This window comes from Microtus oregoni, unplaced genomic scaffold (genome assembly GCF_018167655.1).
Source record: "Microtus oregoni isolate MIOR12 unplaced genomic scaffold, Mior012 000000F_ref0000247, whole genome shotgun sequence".
Taxonomy (NCBI): domain Eukaryota; kingdom Metazoa; phylum Chordata; class Mammalia; order Rodentia; family Cricetidae; genus Microtus; species Microtus oregoni.
In genome coordinates, this window is record NW_024543059.1 from 92,955,115 (window position 1) to 92,976,098 (window position 20,984).

At 46.8% G+C, this 20,984-nt stretch overlaps 2 protein-coding genes and 1 non-coding gene across 3 annotated transcripts; all 3 read left to right on the top strand.

The window, feature by feature from the left end:
* Positions 1 to 555: 555 nt before the first annotated feature.
* LOC121448897 (glutathione S-transferase Mu 1-like) lies at positions 556 to 6,043 on the top strand. Its single transcript, XM_041653204.1, has 8 exons — positions 556 to 699; positions 991 to 1,066; positions 1,428 to 1,492; positions 1,775 to 1,856; positions 1,955 to 2,055; positions 3,254 to 3,349; positions 3,434 to 3,544; positions 5,599 to 6,043. Exons 1-8 carry the CDS (start codon positions 664 to 666, stop codon positions 5,686 to 5,688), a joined length of 657 nt encoding a protein of 218 aa, XP_041509138.1. The 5' UTR covers positions 556 to 663; the 3' UTR covers positions 5,689 to 6,043.
* A 5,207-nt stretch (positions 6,044 to 11,250) lies between these two features.
* Positions 11,251 to 11,411, top strand: LOC121454019. Its single transcript, XR_005975151.1, has one exon. It is a non-coding gene; the product is annotated as a U1 spliceosomal RNA (small nuclear RNA).
* Positions 11,412 to 15,433: 4,022 nt separating this feature from the next.
* LOC121449179 (glutathione S-transferase Mu 2-like) lies at positions 15,434 to 19,536 on the top strand. The gene is made up of 8 exons (XM_041653488.1): positions 15,434 to 15,584; positions 15,844 to 15,919; positions 16,326 to 16,390; positions 16,665 to 16,746; positions 16,843 to 16,943; positions 17,805 to 17,900; positions 17,984 to 18,094; positions 19,110 to 19,536. The coding sequence occupies exons 1-8, from the start codon at positions 15,549 to 15,551 to the stop codon at positions 19,194 to 19,196; spliced, it is 654 nt and encodes a 217-aa protein (XP_041509422.1). The 5' UTR covers positions 15,434 to 15,548; the 3' UTR covers positions 19,197 to 19,536.
* The last annotated feature ends 1,448 nt before the right edge of the window (positions 19,537 to 20,984 follow it).

Consider the following 20,984-nt stretch of genomic DNA (forward strand, 5'->3'; position numbering starts at 1 on the left):
AAATCTCCTAAAGGAAAATACAGAGACCGTTTACTCTTCTGTTTGTCCCTGCCCTGAGGTTGTTTCCAGGTCACCAACTGTTCCTGTCACTGGAGTCTGTGTGAACAATTGGTAGCTGTGCAACCAACTGGCAGAGCCCTTTCTTCAAGGATACGTGCTAGATTAAGGTTTCAAATTGGGGGCGCGTCTTTTTGTACTTAAGCTGAGAATCGAGACTCCCAGAATGATAGATTCCCACAGTCAGAGTATGAAAACTGAGCTCTGCCAAGCAAAGGAAGAACATCCTTGTTCTTTACTATCTGGCCAGTCTCCAGGGAAAGTGCCAGTTTCCGGAGCATCCAGCAGGTGGCGATGGCGGCAGTTGTTAAGAGGGTTTGAAGTGGAACAGATTTTGTTTTTAGGGTGCACAGGACAGAGGCTGCTGAGGATCTTAATCCCTCCTCTCTCGGAGAGGGAGTGGCCCTCTTGCCTTCTGGGTCAGGATCTGTAGCTCTGGTTACACAAGGGGAAAAGGGGAGTGCCGAACTGGGATTGGTGCAGAGTGGGGCGGGACCACTGCTTTGTCTTTCTCAGTCTCCCTGGGAGTCTGCATAAAGTCACAGCTTGTCCAAAGACCCAAGTCTACCTTACTGAAGACAGTTTGAGAAAGCTACCACCAGCACCATGCCTATGCTCCTGGGATACTGGAATGTCCGCGGTGTAAGAGAGGGGATTGGGATGTGAAGCAGGATGTTCATAACAGCGAGGTCTTTCTAGCAGAGCAGTATTCCTCAGCACTCTTCTCCTCCCCCTAGAATCTTCTGCCTGTAGCTCTTGGCGCTCAGGAGTTTAAGGGAGGCTGTTTGTGTGGAGGGGTGGTGGTGAAGGCGCGCGTAGGTAAGCACGTTGCATGGTGGCTGCATTTGTGCAGTGTGTGGTCTCAATTGAAGAAGATGAAGCCATACGGCAAGGTCCCCACTATTTCTCACCTCTGTCTCTGGTCTCTCCCAGCTGACACACCCCATCCGCCTGCTCCTGGAATACACAGACTCAAGTTATGAGGAGAAGAGATACACCATGGGGGACGGTAATGACACCTTCCTGGTCTATCACCTGCTTCCTCTGAGCTGCAGCCCTCCTACTGCTAAAGCTAGAGACTGCTGCTTCCAGAAACCTCTTTGGGGGTGCAGTTTGGTTTTTCAATATAAAACCCTGAGAATGGAACTCTTGGTCCATCTGTATTCATAATTAGGCTGGGTGCAGTATTGGGGTCCTATTGCGTTCAGGCTCCTCTTATTACCCGTTGTTTGTATCCCTCTCCTCCATCTTGGGCAGTGACTCTGTGGGAGGTTGTGGATTCCCCTGCCTCAGGGGTTCTTACTCCTGGTCGAATACCAGGAGTAGGGTGGGCACTGGGCTGACTTCTTTTCACATCCTCTTGTCTACAGCTCCTGATTATGATAGAAGCCAATGGCTGAATGAGAAGTTCAAGCTGGGCCTGGACTTTCCCAATGTAGGTGCAGGGAAGGGAGGTTCGGGGAAGGCATGGCATCCTCATGTCATCTTCTTGTCTGGCTGAGAGGGTTTGGGGTCAGAGCTTCTGCTCTCCTGCTCCCATTCCTGGTGGCTGCACAGGGTGATGGGCTGTGTCCCAGCTTTTCCATTCTGTGTGTACTATGCTCTGAGGCCCTCCCTTGCCAGACACACTGAGTGCCACGTTCCATGGCTGTCCTTACCCAGAGAAGGAATGCCGGGTCCTCATATACCACCTGACTGTCTCTGCTTGCCTTTCCAGCTGCCCTACTTAATTGATGGGTCCCACAAGATCACCCAGAGCAACGCCATCCTGCGCTACATTGCCCGCAAGCACAACCTGTGTGAGTGGGGCTGGCTGCAGGGTGGAGCATTGGGGACAATCTCCTTGTCTTGTCTGGTGCGGGATGCTGAGGGTGAGTCTGTGTTGTGTGTTTTGCAGGTGGGGAGACAGAGCAGGAGAGGATTCGTGCCGACATTGTGGAGAACCAGGTCATGGACAACCGCATGCAGCTCATCATGCTGTGTTACAACCCTGACTTTGTGAGTTGCCCGTGGTGGAGTGGGCAGGGTTGGCAGCAGGACTGAAAGGCATGCATTCAGAACTGCAGCCTCCTCCTTCAATGAATAAACTGTTACCGATTCTCCAAGCTCTCCTATCTTACCAGCAGAATAACCCTCATAACCCAGCGAGATAGCACATCAATATTGTGAAAATATTTTTACTAGAGTAACCCTGCGAGATGTGGTTGAGATTCTGCGGGTGAACAGTGGATCAAAGTCCATTATGTAGTTGTATATCTGCGCCATGTCTGTCCTTTGCCGATTCCATGTTCATCTTACCCAGTGTTCATAAAGTCTTCAGGATAAATTTGGAGGATATGAGGATGTCCTGGTGCTTTAAAGTACTTGCTGTGAGGGCTTTAGTATAGACCCTTAGCACCACATAAAAACCTGTGTTTGGCAACATTCTCTTATAATCATAGTGGTTTGGGGGAGAAACAGAAGGATTTCTGAGGGCATGCTGGCCAATGAATCCAGCCAGTCTGTGAGCTGCAGATTCCACGAGAGGCCCTGACTCAAAAAAATAAGGTGGACAGTGATTGGGAAAGACCCCTGATATCAATATTGGCCCCCCCTACACCAACAGGCAGCAAGCAGTATATCCCCAAATGATTCAAGTAGGTCATATATGCACTTTGGTCTCACACATCTCTCCAGTCCATTCCCCATCGTTCTGTCTTAGGTATCAGTAGAAGTCAGGACATCTTCCTAATGCCCGCTCAGGGTCACCTCAGGGTCAGCCAGAGGACCGCTTAACCTTCTTCCTTTCAGTATTAGTCACTGTTCAACACTGATGCAAGCTCCTCACTCGTGTGATGTGTTCTCATGACCCCCAACCCCAACGTAGTGTAACTATTTTCTCTTTATGTCCTGTGTGTTTGTGGTTCACACAGGATCTCTGAGCTAGGACATGCAAGATACTCAGGATGTCCTGGGTGTCACTCACAGCACCTGGTGTGGACTTCAGATTTCAGGGACAGTGTAATTCCTGTCTGACTTACCATCACCTCTGACGTGAATTCTGCCACCAATAAAATAGTAACGTGTTAACTGGAAGCCCAGGCACAGACCTGGCCCATTGTTGGGAAGGTGGCTCTTCTCTTGCACGGTTCTGGGAGCCCAAGCTCTCTGCTGGGACCTGGAGCCTAAGGGTGATGACAGCCGTTTTCTGTCTCAGGAGAAGCAAAAGCCAGAGTTCTTGAAGACCATCCCTGAGAAGATGAAGCTCTATTCGGAGTTTCTGGGCAAGCGGCAATGGTTTGCAGGGGACAAGGTAAAGAGAGGGAGGTGAGGCGGGGGGGAGCTGCCATTGTTCTCAGGCTTCAGATCCTGTCTCACCGGCCTTCAATTCCTACAGATCACCTATGTGGATTTCCTCGCTTACGATATTCTTGACCAGTACCGTTTATTTGAGCCCAAATGTCTGGATGCCTTCCCCAACCTGAAGGACTACATGGCCCGCTTTGAGGTGATGCCCGGATCCTGCTTCCTTTGAGCGGTCTTCTTCCTCTCTTCCACAATGCTCTTCTATTTCTGAGGCAAAAGGACAATAACTAGGGCTTTTTGAGCTTTTTTTACAGACTCATATGGGGCAACATTTATCACTTCAAAATCCCCAAATGATGATGCGATTCTGAGTCCCATCGCACAGATGCGGGGTCTGACTCTGTAGAGGGGATTCACTTATTTATGGTCTCCGTACCAGCAGCAGCTGCAGTGGGCTCCATATCTGTCTCTGGGTCAGCATTCGGTCACCGTCCCTGCTCTGTGTCAAAGGAAAAAGCTTCAGCCCCACTCACCCCCACCTATGCAGCATCAGTTTCCTGTTTAGGATCCTTGGCGGGGCAGAGCATGTCGATGGTATGTGTGCCTTGGCATTAGGAGCGTGAGACAGGCAGGGCCGAGGTGACACGAGAGGCCAGACCTCATCTGCCGACCATTGAGAGCCCAGGGTCACAGTTGGTGCCTCACTGAGTGGACATGTGTGTGCCCACCCTGTTGGGGACACTTATCGTGAGTGTGAGGTACCGCTGCCCCATTCTGGTTTCCTCCCTTCCAATCTCCTCTTTCACATCACAGGTCCTGTCTGAAATGGGGTCAAATTCTATCTCTCCACTATTATTCTCTGGCAGCCTCCTCTATATGAGGCTCTTGTTGGGCCCCAGGGGACATGCAAACTACCTCCCTCTGGGGACCCAGTAGGCAGAGAGCTATAGGAAGCCAGGCTGTGAGATGTTCTTGATACTCCCCAGGGCTGCTGAGCCCAGCCTGGACAGCACCTACATCAGACTTGGGTCATTCAGACATCTGGGAATTGGAGACATTGATCCAAGGATTTTGTTTAATCCTTGCAGTCTGTTGACCCTTGCCCATTCCTTATCAAGGGATGTGCTTTCTCAGTTAACTCTTTCTCTTTCCCCTGAGCTGAGGGCTGAACCCAGGGCCTTGTCTCTCTCAGCCAGCTCTCATAAGCTTTGGTTCTGGCCAGGCTGGGTACTCTTGGGTACTTAGCAATAACTGGAATGGCTCTATAGGTTTGTGGAGAAACACAGGCCCCTTTGCCCAGCTTGTGTCTAGTTGGTCGTGGATGTCTTTACACCCCCTAGAATTGTCTGTGTATTCTCCAACTTGGAGTGTGGTTTAGAGCACATTATACAGTCACACAGGGCGGTCCCTGTATTAGCAGGGGAGATGAGGACATTCAGGGAGCAGTAACATTGTACTGAGCTCCAGATAGTTAATTCTGCTCTCAGGACGCTGATTAGAATCTTGTTCAGCTTTCTCTGTGGGCTGTCATCTTGATGTTCCTTTTCTTGCATGATTTGCAGAGTCACTGTATGCTTGGCTGTCTTCCTAAATACATACAGTCAAGTTTTTCAGTTCCTTTATCCTGTAGATCCCTCCCCCGTGTGTAAGTACAGGTTCAAAAGAGTGACCGCAGGAATAGTATCATGTTCATGCAGAGATTGGGACAGGGTCTCCCCTGGAGGGAAGCTGAGTAGAGAGATGAGAGGGATGAAGGAGGGAGAGAAAGAGGAGAAAGAGAGGGAGGGAGGGAAGAAGAGAGGGAGGGAGGAGAGGCAGGTGGAGGAGGAGGAGAAAGATAGAGAGAGAGGGAGAGAGAGAGAGAGAGACAGAGCAAGGGAGAAAGCAAGCAAGAGAGCAAGAGAGAGCACACAGGAGAGAGTGTCTGTGAAGCAGCCCTGTTTCAGCAGCTGTGTGAGCCTAGGAAGCTGCACGCCCTCCCTGGACCTCAGGTTCCTCCCTGATAACTGATCTTGCAGCATTGATGGGTGGGTTTTCTGAACCTATACTGTAATTTTTAGTGGCTATAAAACCACTTACACAGGATCCAGTCTCCCCTTCAATAGGGCTATGATAGAGCCCTTTTGCCAGGGTTGGGAGCTAAGCAGTCTGCATGGTGTTGTAGCCTGATGCCAGGACAAAGGCTCTCCTGGCTTGGGGCTGCTCATCTCAGTGGGCTGCAGACTGAGCTCCCGCTATGTCCTTCCCATTCTGCAGGCCCTGAAGAAGATCTCTGCCTACATGAAGACGGGTCGCTTCCTTCCAACACCTATCTTCTCAAAAATGGCGCACTGGTGTAACAAGTAGACCCCTGCTGTGCTGGCTGTTATATGGGGAAGCTGTCTATGCTAAGGGTCCTCCAGGCCCTGGGGACAGCTGGCCTTCTACACTGCTGCCTCCCTGTTATTCCCACACCCTTCTCCGGCTTTGTCTCCTCAGTTCTTAACCTAGTCAAACCCATGCAGTCTTCAAATCCCTGCTTCCTTTGCTAAACGCCCCTTCTTCATTTGTGCCCCAACCGACCACACAGTCCTCTTCTGTGATTTGATGTCTGCCCTGCACTCTGTTCCTGAGAATTACCCTCCAGGTCAATACTGTCTCAAGTTCCCCAGTTGCCGGGCTCCCCAAGGCCCATCTCATCTCCAATAAAGCCTGAAACACATTTCCTCTGTTTTGTGCCTTTTTCTTTTTGGAATTGCCAGGTGTCACAGCTGCTTCCAAGAGTCTGAGCTCTGAGCCTGTAGTGCCCGTTTCTGAAGAGTCTATGAAACTGGAGGGTCTTTGAAATATCTTGCTTCTAATCTAAGACCCTCACAGTGGGCACAAAGCTCTCTAGACAGCTGTTCTCGACCTGTGTGTTGTGACTCCTTTGGGTACTCGAGCAACCCCTTCACAGGGGTCACCTATCAGATATCCTGAATATCATTTACATTATGATTCGTAACAGTAGCAAAATTATAATTATGAGGTAGCAATGAAATATTTTTATGGTTAGTGGGCCCCACAACATGTGGAACTGCATTAAAGGGTCACAGCGTTAGGGAGGTTGGGAACCACTGCGTTAGAGGATAAAGTGTGTTTCCTAGTATCTCCTCTACTGCAGCACACTGGGACTTTGAACTGTGAACACAGATATGGGTCTCAGTGAGTGATGATGAGGCTTGTGGGAGTGCCTAGCAGGGACCCAGAATGTTCTCTCTACCTCACAATTGACCGTGTCAATATTAGGTGTCTATTAATTGTCTTTACTGAGTCCTCTTGAAGCTGGCTTGAAGCTCTGCTGAGATGGGGACACTTATCCTTTGTTAATCCTTTTTTATCTATCTATGGAAACCGAATTGAATATACCATAACTCTCATAATTATTATTTATACTTCCTCTAATGTCGATGACTCTCCCTGTCAGTGGAGCTGTTTAACATTGGATACTTCATTCACTTCATGGAGAACGGATTAAGAGCTAAGTCTGCTTTAATCAGATTCTAGTTTGGGGGCTGCAGAGATGGCTCAGAGGTTCAGAACTCAGGTTCGAGGACCCTGGTTTGGTTCCTAGAAGCCACATGGTAGCTAACCATGGACTGTGTCTCAAGTTTGGGGATCTGCCTCTCTGTGTATTGCATGCATATGGTGCATATATGCAGGCAAAATGTCTATACACATAAAACAAAATTAAAAACATCCATAATGCAAAATAAAATAAAAAGTAAGCCATATGACAAGTGGATTCCTTCTGTCATTTCCAGGTGCCCATCATCTCCTGGCCTGGTCCTCTGCTTTCCTTTTGCTCTGTCATGACCTGGGACTTTCCCAGTGCCTCCTGTCCAGTCAGGTCTGAACTGGGTACATCATGGGCTTTCTGACTTTTTCCTCTTGTAATGGGAAGATCATGGGGTGACAGTCACAGGAACATCTTCTCATGACATATAGCACATGCACACTCCCATAACCCCTTAAACATGATTAATAAAAACTCAGAGAGAGAAACTGGGTTCAACCTGAAGGCCAGAAAAGCACAACAGCCAGCCACTGATCTTCAAGTAAGCTTTATTTATTAAAATACAAATGAAATGCTACTACAAGTCCCCCAAATAATTAGTCTCTCTACAATATAGCATCTATATGAATACTCTTACCACTCACTGCACATAGCAAAAAATGATCATGTCCATCAGTGAGTAAGTCTTGGAGGTGTGCAGGAAAGGAAGTACATTAGCTTCCCCTGTCTTTGTGGATCTCTCAATGTGTTCTGGGTCTCAAAGGAGAGAATGACCTGTCTGCTTGTACATTCCATCCAGCTGATCATCAGGAGGAGCTCGGGAAGTCTGAGAGACTGTATAAGCATTTGTAAGGAACTGTTGCCATGGCTACCTCTGTCACTAGGCAGGGTCCTAGTGAAGCCACTGGCAGTGACGTGTGGGGAGTGGCTGAACATTGTTTTCCTCACAGTGCATTTGTATAGGAAGCTCAGTGGATCCTTCATGGTCTCCCCTGCAGTTCTGGAAAAATTACTGCTTGGGGGTGGATCTAGCTACTTGTTCCTGAGTGCTGCCTCACCCAGAGACCCACTTGTTCACGTACTCGAGAGCCTCATAAAAATACTAAACTAAAAAGCTGTAATATGTTTGCCGAGGGCCTAGTGAAGACCCGTGTAGACCCTGCACTTGCTTCAGTCTCTGTGGGTTCATATGAGCCTTGGACTGTTTATTCAGAGGGTCTTTTTCTTTTTGTGTCCTCCCTCCTTTCTGGCTCTGACACTCTTTCTGCCCCCTCTTCTGTGTGGTTCCCTTAGCTCTGAGGGAAGAAAATTGATGGAGACAACCCATATAGAGCTGCGTGTTCCAAGGACTCTCCGTGTCGACTCTGCATCTATTCCTGTGTGCTGTAGGAGGAAGCCTTTCTGATGATGTGCCTCAGCAGACAGGAAGATGCCATGTAGCATGTAGCCGCCAGAGGGGAAAGATGCAAGCTGCCAGTTGGAACCTTGCCCGTAGGCCACAAACCTCATGGTATAATATAAAATAATGGTTAATTCTAGATGTAAGATCTAGCTAGCAATATGCTCAAGCTATTGGCAAAACAGTATTGCCAATAATATAGTTTCTGAGTGATTATTTTTGGGAGTCTGTGCGGTCAGGAGATGAACAAGCAGCCTCCAACAACAGCTGAGAATGACTCCAGCCTCCAACAACAGCTGAGAATGACTCCATCACATTTCCTTTACCTGTTTTTTGGTTGAGGACATCCAGATTCTAGTTCCTGGATATCCTGAACAAGCCCACAGTGACCATAACTGAGCAAGTGTCTTTGTGGCAGGATGAAATGTCCTTGGGTCTATGCCTAATAGTGCTAAAGCTGGATCTTGAGGCAGATTGGTTCCTAACTTTCTGAGGAACCATCATATCAATTTCCATATTGGTTGCACAAGTTTACACTTCCACCAGCAATGGAGAAGTGTTTCTTTTACCCCACATCCTCACCAGCATGAACTGTCACTTGGGTTATTAATTTGGGCATTCTGACAGGTACAAGATAGTCCCATTTTATTACTTGTTGGCCTTAATTTCCGAGTGACCGGAGTTCTTTTCTGCCCCTGTCTTTTGTAGGGTGCTGCCTATGTTCTCCTCTAGCAGTTTACACGATCTATTTTTCCCTCATTGAGATCTTTGATTCATTTGGAGTTGAATTTTGTTCAGGGTGCTAGATACGGGTCTAATCCATTCTCCTACATGAGGACATCTAGTTTTCCTAGCACTCTTTGCTGTAGACGCTGCCTTTCCTCCAGGATTCATCTGTGGCAGTGTTGACAGATATCAGATGCACTCACGCCTGGGTCTTCTGTTTTGGTCATTGGTCATGTGTTCACTTTTGTGACATTGTCGCCCTGTCTGTGCTCTCACAGTTCCGAAATAGAACTTGAGGTCTGCAGTTGGAGCCCTTCCAGCGTTGTGCTTTTTGCTGAGGATTCCTTTGGCTACTGGTGGCTTTTGTGCTTCCGTATGAATTTCAGGATTTCTTATTTTGTTTCTGGGAAGAATGTCATCTGTGAACTGCTTTTGATAAAACAGCCCTTTTCACAATATTAATTCTTTCAACCCATGAGCATGGAAAGTCTTTCCATCTTCTAGTGTCTTCCTCCATCTGTAATTTTCAGTGATTTAAAGTTTCCATTGTAGAGGTCTTTCATGTCCTTGTTAAATTTCATTCACAACACACACACACACACACACACACACACACACACACACTACTCTGTTATTGTGAACGGTATTGTTTCCACGATGTTTTCAATTTCCTTACTTTTGTTTTGTTTTGTTTTTGGTTTTTCGAGACAGGGTTTCTCTGTGGCTTTGGAGTCTGTCCTGGAACTAGCTCTGTAGACCAGGCTGGTCTCGAACTCATCGAGATCCGCCTGCCTCTGCCTCCCGAGTGCTGGGATTAAAGGCGTGCGCCACCATCACCCGGCTCAATTTCCTTACTTTTGATATATAGAAAGGCTACTACGTTTTATAAGCTCATTTTTTTTTTTTTTTTAAATCTTGCCACTTGGCTGAAGGTCTTGATCGCTTCTATAAGTTTGCTGGTTGAACTTTTTTGGATCTCTTATCTATAACATTTTATCTGAAAAAAATGAATTATTTTACTTCTTTTCCTGCTTGGATGCCTTTAATTTCCTTCTCTTGTCTGATTGCTGTAGCCAAAGTCCACCGATTACATTGAAAAAGAGGGGACTAGTGGATATCTCCATTCATTCCTGACTTTAACGGAATTGCTCTGAGCTTTTTAACACTTAGCATGATGCTGGCTGTGGTTTTGTCATATACTTTTATGTTGAGGTGTGTTGCCTCCAGTGCTATTCACTCTAGGAAATGTATCATGAAGGAATGTTGCATGTATTGAGATAATCATGTGATGTTTTCATCAGCTGTTTTATTTTATTTTTTATTGCTTTTATTGAACTATACATTTTTCTCTTTTCCCCTCCCTTCTTCCCCTCTCTCCTTCCACCCTCTCCTATGGCTCCCACACTCTCAATTTACTCATGAGATCTTGTCTTTTTCTCCTTCCTATATAGATCTATGTATGTCTCCCTTAGTGTCTTCTTTGTTGACTGGGTTCTCTGGGGTTGTGGACCGTAGGCTGATTGACCATGTGATTTTTAGTTTAAATTTATTTTTATTATTTATTACATTAATTGACTTATATGTTTTGAACTATCTCTGCTGCTCCAGGAAAAAGCCAAGTCGATTGTGGTAGATGATCTTTTTGATGCCTATATTCAGTTTGTAAGCATTTTACTAAGAATTTTTGTATGTGTTTATCAGGAATATTGGCCAGTAGTTTTATTTGTTGTTGTTGTATTTTTCTCTGGTTTGATATTAAAGTACTACAGACTTTGTAGAAGGAGTTTAGAAGTGTTCCTTCTGATTCTATGTTGTTTATATAATTTAAGGAGTATTGGTTACAATTCTCCTTTGGAGGTCTGGAAGATTTTTTTATGAGTCCATCAGGGCCTGGTTTTTTTTGTTTTTGTTTTTGTTTTTAAGTCAGAAGCCTGTTTGTTACTGTTTCTATCTCCTTATTGAATGAAAATGAAGTCATGACTGCTCCTAGCTATAGTTAAGGGAAGGGTTTCATTGTAGATATAAAGAAAAAGTACAGTTAGGGGTGTCTAGAAAAGTCCAGACTGAACTACCCATGATAGGAGTGTGAGGAGTCAGAAGTGGGTGAGTTGGGTAAGAGATTAAGAGGAGAGAGAGAAGGAGAGAGGGCAAGATGGAGCCATGGACCAAGATGCCAAGACAAAAATCAGGAGCCAAGAGAGGTAGACCAAGAAAATTCTCAGCCGAAATGCTGAGTCATATAGAAACAGAAGTTGGGGGAGGGGAGATACCATGATCAGGAAGGCAGTTTTCCCAGGAGGAGGCTTATCCATTGCTGTCCAATGTGCTGACCCCTGTGATTTCCCCAAATGCGGGAAACTCCACTGCATAATTTGTGGTAGTGGGGGACTGTGTTAGCGCTCACCCCTGTAGAAATTAAAAAAAAAAAAAGAAAGAAAGAATGAAACAGAACTTGGGGGAAGGGAAGCCCAGTCCCTGGGCTGGAGAGGTTTAGGGGAGGGATGGGGTGAGAAGTTCTGGGAGGAGTCACAGGTACTGAGTGAGACTTGCTCCTTTGAGCCCCAACACTTAACTGTTGTAAGTCTGTTTAAGTTGTTGATCTCTTCTTGGTTTAACTTTGGTGTTTGGGGAATCTAGAAATTTGTGCATTTCCTTTAGGGTTTTAACTTTATGGAGTATAAGTCTGTAAATATCTTCCTATTCTGTTCTGAAATTCTTTGGTGTCTGTTGTAATGTCTCCTGGTATATCTCTGATTTTTTTTTTTACATCCCTCTTTATTTGGATGTACTGGGCTAAGAATTATCAGTTTTGTTTATGTTTTCAGAGAACCAGCTCTTAGATTGGTTGATTCTTTGTTTTTATTTTATTAATTTCTGTTCTGCTTTTTATTATTTATTTCTATCTACTGGATTTAGGAATGGTTTGTTTTGTTTTATCCAAATCCCTGAGTTTCATCATCAAGTAATTTATTTATGTTCTTTCTGATTTTTTAATGTAGGACCTAGAGGTATAAACTTCCCTCTTGAAACTGCTTTTAACGTGTGCCAGATCTTGTATTCCTTTAATTTTTGTAGAAAATTCTTTTTTCTTATTTGTAGTTTCTAAGGATCTGGTGAACTTCTCAATAATTAAACAAAAATTTTAAAAGAATCATTTTAATTTTCTAAGCGTGTGTGTGTGTGTGTGTGTGTGTGTGTGTGTGTGTAGGTATGTGCATGTATGTAAGGGTATATGCAGAAGCCAGAAGCGGGTATTAGGTCCTTTGGAGTGGGAGTTACAGGTGATGAGCTGCCTGATTTGGGTGCTGGGATATGAACTCTGACCCCATGTAAGAGTAGGAAATCCTCTCAAGAAGGAGTAATTTTTCCAGCCACCCCTTAAAAATGATTTATAAATTTATTTTTCGAAGTACACAAAACACAAAAGTCATACATTTTGGGGGCATACCATGTGACTTCTTTTTATATACGCGTCACTTCTTCATGGTGGAAACACTGAATGTCCTTTCTTTCTGTTATTTGGGAAGATGGACCACATCGTCAGGGTGCAGTCACCTGAGGTGCAGTGTCATATCGGAGCCTCCTCCTAACTGCAACTCAGGACCCATGAGCTCCCTCTCTCCAGTCTCTTCTCTCTGGCACTTCTCAGCTTCGAACACTCACCATTTCCACTGAGTCCCATCACCTCCTCGGCCCTCCTTCTCATCTTCCTCTGTCTTTGAGACAGAATCTCGCTATGTAGCCCAGGCTGCCCTCAAAGTCCTAATGATTTTCCCAACCCAGTGCTGGGACTATGGGCAGTGTCATTACATTTGGCCAGGAGTTTGTGTTCTTTCCGTATTTGTGTAGTAACCCTCTGTTAGAGGAACAGCTGGCAGAGATTTTCTCCCATTCCTCAGGAGCGCTCCCTTTGCTGTGTAGAAGCTTTTTCCTTTAATGCATTCTTGCTTGTCAAATTTTTTATTTATTTTCTGAACTATTGAACCCTAATACACACCTTAGAGCTTATTCCATGTGTTTCCTTCTAGAAATTTCTAAATTTCAAATCTTTTTTTTTTTTTTTTTTTGACAGGATTTTCTGTAGCTTTGTACAGCTTTGGACCCTGTCCTGGAACTAGCTCTTGTAAACCAGGCTGGCCTTGAATTCAGAGATCCGCCTGCCTCTGCCTCCTGTGAGCTGGGATTGAAGGTGTGAGCCACCACTGCCCAGCTAAATTTCAAGTCTTAATTAAGGCCTTTGATTCATTTTCAGTTTGTTATTTTCTTTTTTCAGTATGAGATGCAGAAATCTCATTTCGCTAGTTTTTACATGTAGATATCTAGTTTTATTCTTTCCTTTTTAAAAAATATAGTTCACAGTATTCTGGTCTCCTTCTGGGGATTTCTGGAGTCATTATCTCCATTTTGGACTGAGGTAGAAGTGTGTGTGGGGATACACATTTTGGGAAGGAAACTGCAACGGAAGGCCATAGAAAATAAGGGCCACTTAGTAAGGACAGATGGGACCAGGCCCGAGCCAGCGACTTCTGCAACCAGGACCAAGCCAGCAACCTCCATGGGAGCAGGCCTAATCCAGCAAACTCCGCAGAGCAGGCCTAAGCCAGGGACATTCACAGGAGCAGGCCCTACCTCCACGGCAGCAGGACCACATACTAAGAAACAAAGCAAACCTCAGTAGCCACACACAGACACAAAAATTTGAAATAACCCCCTGTATCTTATTGGATCACGATGGCTTAAAATTAGAATTCAACAGCAACACTAATGTCAGAAAGCCCATAAACACATGGAAATTAAACAATGCTCCCCCGAATCACCAATGGGTCAAAGAAGAAATAAATAAACAAATTAAAGACTTCCTAAACTTCAATGAAAATGACTACATGACATACCCAAATTTATGGAACACAATAAAAGCACTGTTAAGAGGAAAGCTCATAACACTTAATGCCTATATAAACAAGCTGGGAAAAAAATCCCACACTGATGAGTTAACAGAACACCTGAAAACTCTAGAACAAAAAGAAGCAAACTCACCCAGGAAGACTAGACAGCAGGAAATAATCAAATTGAGAGCTGAAATCAACAAAAGAGAAACAAAGAAATAATACAAAGAATCAACTAGACAAAGAGTTGATTCTTCAAGAAAATCAACAAGCTAGACAAATCTTTATCTAAACTAAACGAAAAGGCAGAGAGAATATCCAAATTAACAAAATAAGAAATAAAGGGGAACATAACAACATACATGGAGGAAATCCAGAGAATCATTAGGTTATACTTTGAAAACCTGTACCCCACAAAATTGGAAAATTTAAAGCAAATGAATATTTTCCTGGATAAATACCATGTACTAAAATTAAATCAAGGTCAGATAAGTAAATTAATCACACCTATAAATGAAAGAAAACAGCTAAAGAAACAGTCATCAGAAGTCTACCAACCATAAAAAACCCAGGACCAGATGGTTTTAGCACAGAATTCTATAAGATTTTCAAAGAAGAACTGATACCAATACTACTCAAATGGCTCCACACAATAGAAACAGGAGGAACATTGACAAACTTTTTTTTTTTTTGTTATGAAGCTACAATTACCATGATACCCAAACCACACAAAGCCATTACTAAAACAGAGAATTGCAGACCAATCTCCCTCATGGACACTGATGCAAAAAATACTCAATAAAATACAGGAAACTGAATCCAAGAACACACCAGAAAAATCATCCACAAGACCAAGTTGGCTTCATCCCAGAGATTGCAGGGATGGTTTAACATATGAAAAGCTGTCCATGTAATCCACCATATAAGCAAACTGGAAAAAAACCCCACATGATCATCCTATGAGTTGCTGAAAAGCCTTTGACAAAATCCAACACCTCTTCATGATAAAGGTCTTGGAGAGAGCAGGGATACAAGGGATATACCTCTGAAACCTTTGTTTTGCTTGATAAAAAGCAATTCTTTACTGGGGAACGTGTATCTCGGTGTGGTTTTGCTTTGCATCTTCCGTGTGCTCAGTGATCCTGAGTGTTTCTCATGCATCTACAGGTCGCACACATAAGTGACTGGGAGTTGCCCAGCTCAGCAGAGTCCTGCAGGCCATCTGGGAGCACAGACAATGCCTGGGGCTGGAGGCATCCTGTTATGTTCCAGCTCAGCCACCAGGATTCAGACAGAGTCAAAGCAGGGAGGGGCTGATGGTGAAGCATTAGCAATGCCAGGAAGATAAAGGGACACAGCACACCACGGGGAGAGCAGGGAGCTGCAGACCCAGGTGCTAGCCTAAGCCTCCCGTTTGCTGAGACTTATTTCCTGAGTCAGTCTGTGATGAGACTAGATTTATTTTGCCCTGCCCCTGGATCCCTGACTCCTCCCTCCAGCACTCCCTGCCCTGGAATGTCTGCAACTTGAGACTCTGTAAGCCCATAGTCCAATAGGAAAGCAAAACCGAGTCCCACCTCCTCCGGCCTAGCCTAGGATAGTTCCGAAAACTTAAACTAGCAAGATCCAGGTTGGCCTGCTCTGGATACCACCCAGCATCATGCCTGCCACACTGGGTTACTGGGACATCCGTGGGGTGAGTACAAGAGCAATTGCTGGGTGGGACAGAGACATGGGGTGGGAAGCAGCTAGGGCTGACTTCTCACTGATAGATGGGGCTCCGAACTTGCTAGAAAACTTTGCATGTCAGGGGAAACACAGGAGAGCTTGTGCTTATGAGGCCTGTGAGTGAGCTTGTGGGGAGACTGCAGGTGTATGGGGGAGGCTCACCGAGGTGGCTAAGGAAGAATGTCGGAGTTCCCCCGTCTGTGACCTGGCATATGTCATCTTTCCAGCTGGCTCACGCCATCCGCCTGCTCTTGGAGTACACAGACACAAGCTATGAGGAGAAGAGATACACCATGGGGGACGGTGATTACAAACTGGTGCTCAGATTGGGGCTCTCCTGCTCACTGGTGTCCAGCAGCACTTGTCTAACTCCCTGTGGCTCACAGCTCTACAGGGTTTCTCAAGTTGGATTTCTTAAAACCTCCTTGAATTTGGTCTTTCAGTGGAGGGCTGGGTTGCCTTCTACATTAATTGGATGATGTTCTCCTCTGGGCTTGTTTTAATGTCTTGTAAATCACAGTGATGTAGTGCCCACAGTCCTTACAAGCATCCTATACCCTTGGGGTGTGCAAAACTGGGTCAGGCTGCAGATCTCCTTCTTGTGCCGGCTGTGTGTGTGGGGGGTGTCTCATGCCTGACTCCTTGGAAGGGTCCCGAGAGAAGGACTCTGAGTCACTGGGGTGCTTTCTTTTCATATCTTGTCACACAGCTCCCGACTTTGACCGAAGCCAGTGGCTGAATGAGAAGTTCAAGCTGGGCCTGGACTTTCCCAATGTAGGTGCAGGGAAGGGAGATTTGGGGAAGGCATGGTGTCCTCACCTCATCTCCTTGCCTGGTTGAGGGATTTTGGGGTCAGAGCTTCTGCTCTCCTGCTCCTATTCCTGGTGGCTGCACAGGGTGATGGGTTGTGTCCCAGCTCTTCCATTCCGTGTGCACTGTGTTCATTGGTGGCTTCCCATGCCAGGTACCCTAAATGCCAGGCCCCTTTCTCAGGGAAGTGATGATGAGACCCCGTATCCCATCTGACTGTCCCTTCTTGTCTTTCAAGCTGCCCTACTTAATTGATGGATCTCACAAGATCACCCAGAGCAACGCCATCCTGCGCTACATTGCCCGCAAGCACAACCTGTGTGAGTGGGGCTGGTTGAAGGGAGGGGGCAGAAGCCATCCTCTTGGCTTGCCTGGGGTGGGATGCTGAGGATGACCCTGTGCTGCGTGTGCTGCAGGTGGCGAAACAGAAGAGGAGAGGATTCGGATGGACATTTTGGAGAACCAGGCTATGGATACCCGCATACAGTTGGCCATGGTTTGCTACAGCCCTGATTTTGTGAGTCCCACCGCCTCTGAGTCGGAACTGGCCCTGTACTTTTGCCCCGGAATCCCCTCTGGTCCAGTCACCCCCAGAGCCTCTCAGTGTGAATCACTGTTCCGTGTTTGACACTGCCTACAGAGGAACCCCACCATCGCCAAGTGAAAATGCCCAGTCATGGCTCCTAAGTGTTAAGATCCAGTCCAGACTCTCCACAGTGGGGCTCCAGCCCCTGACAGTACGGACAGAGCTCAGACTGCTCCGGTGCCAGCTGCTGGTTCTGTCACAAGCCTTGGTCTGCAGTTGCCTTAAAGTGTTGCCGCTTCTGCAGCACAGACCCTCACACTATGAGACTAGAAAATGAGGACTGGGAGGGACACTCTTCCCGAATGGTCTCCTTGAGCTGTGTTCTTGATACCGCAGAGATAAACAGGTCTTCCCAATAGACAACTCAGTAGGCCAAAGGCCTTTGATCCTCTTCCTGTTTCCTTTTGTCCTCTCAAATACTTCTCATCTCTTTGGAAACTGTACCAAAGCATCCCCTCACCCCACACCCAGCAGGTGTGACTTGTTTGCTTCTGCCTCCTGTGAGTTCGGAACCAGGTGCCCACAGGCGTCTGATGCACAGTGGTTCTGACGAGGGTGGTAGAGATGAGGGTGGGGGGGTGGAGTGGGAGCAGAGTTGTGTCCTGTTTGGCTGTTGCCTAGCAGCAGCAATCTAATCATCGGGATGCTGTAAGTAAATGCCTGGATGTCAACCCAGACTGAATCTCATGTGTGTCACCGCTCCTCTGCCTGCTGGGGACTGCACAGCCCTGTGAGGCCAGTCAATGCCAGGGAGCTTGTGTCTGGGGTGGTGACAGTTGTTTTCTGTTTCAGGAGAAAAAGAAGCCAGAGTACTTGGCGGGTCTCCCTGAGAAGATGAAGCTCTACTCTGAGTTCCTGGGCAAGCGACTTTGGTTTGCAGGGGATAAGGTAAAGGGAAGAAGGTGGGAAGGAGGAGTTGCTGTTCTTCCCAGGCATCAAATTCCAGCGCACTTACCCTTGGCTTCCTGCAGATTACCTATGTGGATTTCCTTGTTTATGATATCCTGGACCAGCACCGATTATTTGAGCCCAAGTGCCTGGATGCCTTCTCCAACCTGAAGGACTTCATGGCCCGCTTTGAGGTGATGCTCTGATCCTCCATCCCATTGAATGTCCTATTTCCCTTCCCCTTTCCAGGATGCCTTTTGTCTTAGGGTTTCCATTGCTGTGAAGAGACTCTGTTACCATGGCAACTCTAATAAGGAAATCATTTCATTTGGTGGTGGCTTATACTTTTAGAGATTTAGTCCATTCTCATCATGGCGGGGAGCATAGTGGCTGGGAGTATGGAGGCATTCAGGCAGACATAGTGTTGGAGAAGTCGCTGAGAATTCTACATCTTGATCTGACACACTGCCTCCCACAACAGCACCCCTACTTCAAAATGCCACACCTCCTAATAGTGCCACTTCCTTTTGGGACCTTTTTTTTCCTCAAACCACTACACGCCACTCCCTGGCCCCCCAAAGCTAGAAGCCATATCATAATGCAAAAATGCAGTCAGTCCAACTTGAAAAGCCCCATAGTCTATCACAGTCTCAAACTTATTTAAAAGTCTAAAGTTGAAAATCTCTTCTGAGATTCAAACAATCTCTTAGCTGCAACCCCCAGTAAAATCAAAACCAGAAAGCAAATCACATACTTCCAGTGTATAATAAAGCAAGAGTGTTTGTGCAATCAGAGAGTGACAAGGGATTTCCTGCTTGGGGAGTGAGCCGAGAGAGCCGGAGTGGAAGATGCAGGGAAGATGCAGAGATCCTCCCGTTCAGACAGGGTTATAGACTGCTGTCTTTCCAGCTGTGTGAGCTGCAGGGAAGCATTTAGCTTCTCTGTGTGTCGGCCTCCCTCCTGTTGAAGGCAGAGCAGTTGGTGTTCCGTGGGATTTTGTGGGGTGCCTTCTCTATACCTGTCCCACAACTTCAGACAGATACACAGCTGACAGCGGTGTTCGGTTTCTCCTTCCCTGCTGGAAGTCGAAGCTTCCCTTACCAGCGCTGGGCACCTGGGCAGCTCGTGCTGTGCTTGGGTTCTTAGAGGAAAACCTGTGCACCCAGTGGGGCTACAGATCCTGAGTTTCTGCCTTCTCCTCCCCTACAGGGCCTGAAGAAGATATCTGACTACATGAAAAGCAGCCGCTTTCTCTCCAAACCAATCTTTGCAAAGATGGCCGTTTGGAACTCATAGGACAACAAAGCCCAGAACTGGGGGACCTGCTGGCTCCAGCTCTGTGTCCCTACCAAGTATTGTTTTCTTCTTTCTTCTTCCGATTCCTCCATTTCTTCTTACAAGCCCTTCCTTCAGCCAAGCCTCTGGATCCTTGGACTCCCCATTTCTGCATCAGTCTCCTGCTCCTATTCCTTTGCCCTGCCCTGCATCCAGCCCTTCCTCCTTGCTGCTTGGAGGAATGTACCAGACCCCAGGATCCCCAGTAAGGCCTGAGAGTTCAGACCTGCCTGTGTGCTGGCCCTGGTCCTCAGAGTGAGCAACTGAGCCCTGTCTCATCCCCAGTAAAGTCTGAATGACATTTGTTCTGTGTCTTGTTTTGCGGGCTGTGACTCTCAGAATCAACTGTGTTGGCATTTTGGGTGGTTTCTGCTTCGTTGCCTTTAGGATGGGCTGGAGAAAGAAATATAGAGACTCTGGGATATTTAAAGTCCTTGACGTTCCATGTCCCCGTGTTCCTCAATCTGGTACTCCCGTGGAAGAAACCTTCATTTCCCGCTTACTCTTCCGAGTGCAGTGCCTCATTCGTCCATGCATAGCTTGTGTCCTGCTTCAGAGAGACTCTCTGCTGATGGGAAGGGCTGAGCTGGCTTATCAGCTTCTGATGAGCTCATCAGCTTTCCTAAGCTGATCACACAACCCTCGTTTGTGTTCTCAGCCTTCCTGTGCATAAACATCCCCTACTGCCTGCAACTGATGTAGGAGTCTTTCCCTCCACTCAAGCCAAAGTGAACTGAAGAATTGCTCTTTCTCACTCTCCGTCTCTTTTTTATGGCTTTTTTCAAGCTGTCTTTATTTTTATTTTATGTATGTGAGCACTACACGGGTACCTGGTGCCTGCAGATGCCAGAAGAGGCCATCAGAGTCCTGCAGCTGGACGTACAGATGCGCACGTGGGCGCTGGGGCAGATCCGCTCAATGAGCAGGGGACTCTTAACCTCTGACCCACATCTCTAGCCTCTGGCTGTCCGGGGTTTTGGTCCAGGATCTCATGTCCCCCACACTGACTGAGTTCTCACTCACTGTGTGGCTGAGATGGCCCTTAATCTCATAATTCTCCTTTTTATGCTTCCTGAATACTGGGACCACAGGTGTGTACCACAGTGCCAACTCTGGATTGTTCATCTTTGATATGCATGGCCAGGCTTGGCACATGGTTGATGTTTGGAATATGAATGGATCATCTCCAGAGAAGTCTGGCCAGTCCATGCAAACAGCAGCAGGGCTTAGAGCTCTGAATAGAAACACCTTATCCAGAGGCTCACAGCAGCACGTCCCTGCAGTGGTGCTGGAGTCCGAGTCAGAGCTCTCAGCTCAGCAGCTCACTAAGAGGCTGCAGCTGCCTGAGGAGGAGCTTGGCTGGGGAGGGGCCAGACTAGGGTGCTAGGCCCCAGCGCCACAGCAGATGGTCACAAAGCTGTGGGCATTTTGTATCAAGTCACCCATGAAGGACTTGGGCACACTGCAGGAGCACATATCGAGCAGGTTCTTGTGCCAGTGGCTGCATCATAGATCCTGGCCTTTGTCAGGCAGTGCCCATGACCTCCCTGTACCAGGTAGCATCTCTGGATGAGGGCCCTGATGGGTGATGTCTTCATACTCACTGCCTGCTGCCTCCTGCTGTAGTTAAGAACCCAGCAAGCACAGGATTGCAGGAAGAAATGAGGAATCGACCGGGTGGTGGTGGCGCACGCCTTTAATCCCAGCACTTGGGAGGCAGAGGCAGGCAGATCTCTGTGAGTTCGAGAC